This window comes from Myodes glareolus, chromosome X, assembly GCF_982192425.1.
Source record: "Myodes glareolus chromosome X, mMyoGla1.1, whole genome shotgun sequence".
Classification (NCBI taxonomy): Eukaryota; Metazoa; Chordata; class Mammalia; order Rodentia; family Cricetidae; genus Myodes; species Myodes glareolus.
The window spans coordinates 105,274,320-105,279,124 of NC_142053.1; the positions used below are offsets into that span (position 1 = coordinate 105,274,320).

At 39.9% G+C, this 4,805-nt stretch overlaps 1 protein-coding gene across 1 annotated transcript; it reads right to left on the reverse strand.

Moving 5' to 3' along the window:
- Window positions 1-453: 453 nt before the first annotated feature.
- On the reverse strand, window positions 454-2,019 carry LOC148117436 (ferritin heavy polypeptide-like 17E). Its single transcript, XM_087902814.1, has one exon. The coding sequence runs from the start codon at window positions 1,875-1,877 to the stop codon at window positions 1,347-1,349; it is 531 nt and encodes a 176-aa protein (XP_087758940.1). The 5' UTR covers window positions 1,878-2,019; the 3' UTR covers window positions 454-1,346.
- Between the last annotated feature and the right edge of the window lie 2,786 nt (window positions 2,020-4,805).

The following is a 4,805-nucleotide window of genomic DNA, read 5'->3' on the forward strand; positions in this document are numbered from 1 at the left end:
GAAAGAGACAAAAATTAGTCTCAAACTCTGTGAAACAAAAACCCAGAGGAGACAATAAACAAGTATATTTACTAGAGATTTCTGAGGTGGTGCATTTTGTTGCTCCGGCCTTGGTTGTGGATTATAATTAGAGATTCTTGTGCTTTTGAATCCTTAATTACATCAGACAGGATTCTAGGCCTTCGGCCTCATGCTAGGGTTGCTTCACTGATTTCTCTTTTCTGACTTCCAAAGTTTTGAAATGAGAAGCTACAGGGTGCACCAATTGTGCAGCCTGGAGTAGGCTGTATCAACAATACGCTGCTTCTAAGCCTTCAGTGAGACTAAGAAGTGTATACCAAAATTCCATTAAGTAGTCTGAACTATACTCCCATCTTGAACTTTCTCTAGCCCGCTAATATTTTAATCAGCCAGCTTAGTCTAGTAAAGTTATTTTGATTCCTTTATATTCACTCTCACAAACATGACCTCACCATAGGGTATTGTGTTGTCAGCCAATCTTGGTTAGTCATGTGGGGTTTGTGGTAGTGTAGGTAAATTCAAATGAAAAAATATATTTGGAAAAACAGATATACAGAACTATAGTGAAGACACTGTGAATAACCCACTTCTCTCCTCTCTAATATGGAAATGGAGTATCCAAGCAAATCCTCACTGTTACTATTGCTGTATTCTAACCTGACATAGTCAAGTAAGTTTTTTTCCCATACCCTTTTCCAGAACCTACTTTAGGCTACTTACAAATCAAGAAATTAAAACATTTACATATTACCCTAAGTTTAAAGTGTTTACAAAACTTTGAAATTACCCCCTTCTTTTGTTTTCTCCAATGCTTTGGAGAGAACTGATTTATAATAAGGCAAGAACCTTATCATTAAGATGAAACACACAGCTATTTAGAGTCTATTTTTATAATTTCTGTTCCAAACTATTTCCTTCAGTTCTGTTCCAGGGTGATCAGATGGTAACACTTTTGCAAAACACTGAAACTGGGCCCAAAACATGAGACACATCACAAATGAGAGCAATATAAACTCATACATCCTTGAAAGAAAACAGAAATAGAATATGGTGTTTAAAGGAGCCATAGAGATTGTCTTTACAACCCTTAAAGATCCAAGCTTCAAGGGGAAGGAACAACAAATCAACCCGTGTTCTTGAAAGATAAGCTATGCAAAAAGAGTGATCTTGAAACTTTCATTTTGCTTTGAAACACTAAAACCTTCATTGTAAACACAGAAAGAAAACTGGTGAACTTTCTTCAAAAACAACGTGAACATCAGGTCTAATGGCCAGAGAAAGATCCCATGGCAGTGGGAACCTCCCAGTTCAGTCGACCTGAGGCTTTAGGACAGGCTGAGCTCGTCAAAGGGATAGTCAGCGAAGTGGTTCTCTGGGGTCGCCATCTGGCGCAGGTTGGCCAGGTAGCCACTCATTTTGTGGAGAACATGGGCCTGCTCATTCAGACAGTGATGCTCCAGGAAGTAGCAGAGGTCAGCAACACGTTTCTCCTTGGCCAGCTTGTGGAGGTTCAGCAGGCTCTGGTTGATGGTCATCTCCATGTGGAAGGCAAACTCCATGGCCTGGAGGCCCCCCTGCCAACTGTCACGCTCTGGTGTCGAGATGCTCGGGAAGAAAACAAGGCCACCACGCTTATTCTGCAGGATCATGAACATCTGGGCACTGGCCTTGTAGCTGTGTGACTTGCTCAGGAAGAAACGCTTGAAGTTCCCCAGGGCCACGTCATCACGATCAAAGAACAAGGCCATAGACAAGTATACATATGAGGCGTGGAGCTGCAGCTGGACATGGTTGTTTACCGCGTCCTCGCAGTTGCCATCAGAGTTCTGTCGCACATGCCAAGCCCCTTCAGCCATGGTGGGTGCTCGAACACCACGACAATCTCAGCAGGCCCTGCACCTGCTTAGAGGGGCAGGGAGGGTAGGAAGGGAAAGGACCCCTGTCCCAGAGTACCTCAGCAGAGAGGAAGAACCTCAGAGGAGTGCAGCAGGTAGGCCTCAGAAGGCTCTGAGGAAATGAGTGTTGGCGCCTGTTGATGACATCATTCCAATGCCAGGCTTAGAGATGTACGGGGCAGGGCAGGGCCGAGTGGGGCAGGGCGGGCCAGGAGTGCAAATTTCCATATTAAGCCTATCTACTGAGCCCTTGCTGACATATATCATATATTTTAAAGGACAGTATAAATAAATGCCAAAATTGAAACTAAATTCTCTGAAAGTTTTATAAAGCAGTTTGTCTGGATATCATCAAAATGTTTTTTCTTTCAACATTCTGCTTTTGGCTTTCTTTAGTAATTTGGTATTTAGTACCAGAAAGCTTTATTTGAACAATAGTTCTTATTAGTGACCTCAACTAGCATTCACTTGACCCTATGAGCACAGGGTCAAAGATCAGGTTAGTCATCAATGTTCAGTGCCATCAGTAACCCAAGCAAGTATGTGATGACCTTCACATCTACATCAGATTTTTAAATACAAGATTTTTAAGTATTTTATCAGAAGTACAAGTGATAATTGGTCTTTAATGAATGAGGATGGTGAGTGAGAAACAGAAGCTAATGCCATTTCTGTGAGTACTGCAATTATTCATGGTGACTCACCTCCATCCAACCTTATTTTTACTCCCATTGTCATGAAAGTAGGTTTTTGTTGTTTATCATTTGCTATTATTCAGAAGGTGACTGAAATTGGCATTAGGAATGCAATTTTTTCTTCATTCTTAAGAGCAGCCTCTTAAGGGGAGGCTAATATTGCACTGGATTCATTAATATCACAACTAAAATGGATATAAAAATTCATTATGTACATCTAATTTTCTATATTATGTAAGAGTAAATACCTTTGTCTACTTTAGAGTATTTCTTTTAATTCTGGAAGAAAAACCTAATGTTAGGCTTTTTACTTCTGAATTCACCCTGTTTTAAAAATTTTATCAGACAATTTCTCTCATTTATTTATGTGATCTAATGGAAATGTCAAATATCACAGGATTAAGAGTATGGATGATTTTATGACTCACTAAATAACAGGCTATTAGAAAATAATAAAGTTTCAAAATATAGCCTTCAAAGAAGCTGTTTACAAATTCTTCTTTTGTTATCTTAAATAGCCCTTTTTTAATAAAAGACTTATTTTAAAATCATGTACACATTGACTAATGTCTTTCAAACTGGAGTTATAGATAATTGTGTGTTGTTTGGTGTGGGTGATAAGAACCCAACCAAGGCCTAACACAATAGCACCAAGTTCTCTTAACCACTGATCCATCTTTCTTGCCTCTAGCATTGCTTTTTAAGTTTTTGGATGCCTGTCTTGTATCTTTAAAAAGACTGTAATTTTGAGGGTCATGAAATTTATTCATGTTAATTGGCTTTTTCTGTTATGTATGCCATTTTCACTTTCATCCTTTGTTTTCTGGTGTGGGAGAATTGCCTGTATTCTGTCAATCATGTTTCAAATAAACGCTGATTGGCCAGGCAGGAGGTGTAGGTGGGAAAACCAGACAGGAAGTGGAAATGATGCAAGGAGAGCAGGAGAATTCTGGGAAGGAGGAAGCTGATTCCTCCCACTCCTGCCCAGACCACCGAAGCAGCAGGATGTGAGCTGCCCCACTGAAAAAGGTACTGAGCCACATGGCTAAAATAGATCAGATGAATGGGTTAATCAAGATGTGAGAGTTAGCTAATAAGTAGCCTGACCTAATGGGTCAATCAGCATTATAACTTATAAAGATCTCAGTGTGATTTTTCTCTGGGACTAAACAGCTGGGGGTACCTGCCAGGACAGAAAAACACAAACAAACAGTCCCCACTCATGTTACAGAATGGCACCCACGTGGGTAACTGAATCCACAGAAAGCCTGGAAATGCTTGGGAAAGATTAGAGTATAGCATTTCAGTTTTCAGCTGCTGCGCTGTTTTAAAATGCTGGCTTTCTGGGCCGTCTTTCCAGGGAAAACTCTTGACTTTCAAGCAGGCAGTCTGACTATGAATACAATGTTGCAGCTTGCTTCCTGGCAAGGACCTTGAAATGCCATAGAAGCTTTTGAGTGTTGTCTTCTCCATATTCCTTAGCAAATTAAAGACCCGTGTGTTCAAAAAAAGAGAGATATACAGTAAAGAGAAATTAAAAAAAACCTCTAAATGATTTAAAGTCCTTAGAAATAAAGAAAGAAAGAAAGAAAGAGAATAGTTGGGTGTGGTGGTACACACCTTTAATCCCAAGGCTTGGGAGGCAGAGGCAGACAGACCTCTGTAAATTCAAGGTGTGGTGGTAGACACCTTTAATCCCAGCACTGGGTAGGCAGAGACAGACGGATCTCTGGGAGTTCAAAGATAGCCTGGTCTACAGAGGGAGTTCCAGGACAAAGATATGCAGAGAACCTGTCTCAAAAAGCCAAAAGTTAAAAGTAAAAACAAAAGAAATAGAGGTTAAAATAAAGCTGCATAAAGATGGAAAATGTACAGAGAATCTTGATACTGTTTGCTATTATGCTCTCCTTAAATTGTTTAAATGCTGAGGAAGGAGCAACAGCTGCTAAAAGGTATTTGCTTATAAATGCTGTAGAATTAATCAAAGATAGGTATTTTGAAAATACCTTGGCTTCAAAATTGAAGTCAAAAGGTATGTTACTTTGGAGAAGAGATTTTGTTTTTGTTTCCACAGAAAATGAGAGGCTCTGGATTTATTTGGAGTTAAGAAAAATTATCTTTGACCAAGGGAGACCACCTGAGCAATCGCCGGTAGGAACAGATGGCCCAATATCAGAGTTCATCATCCAGAACA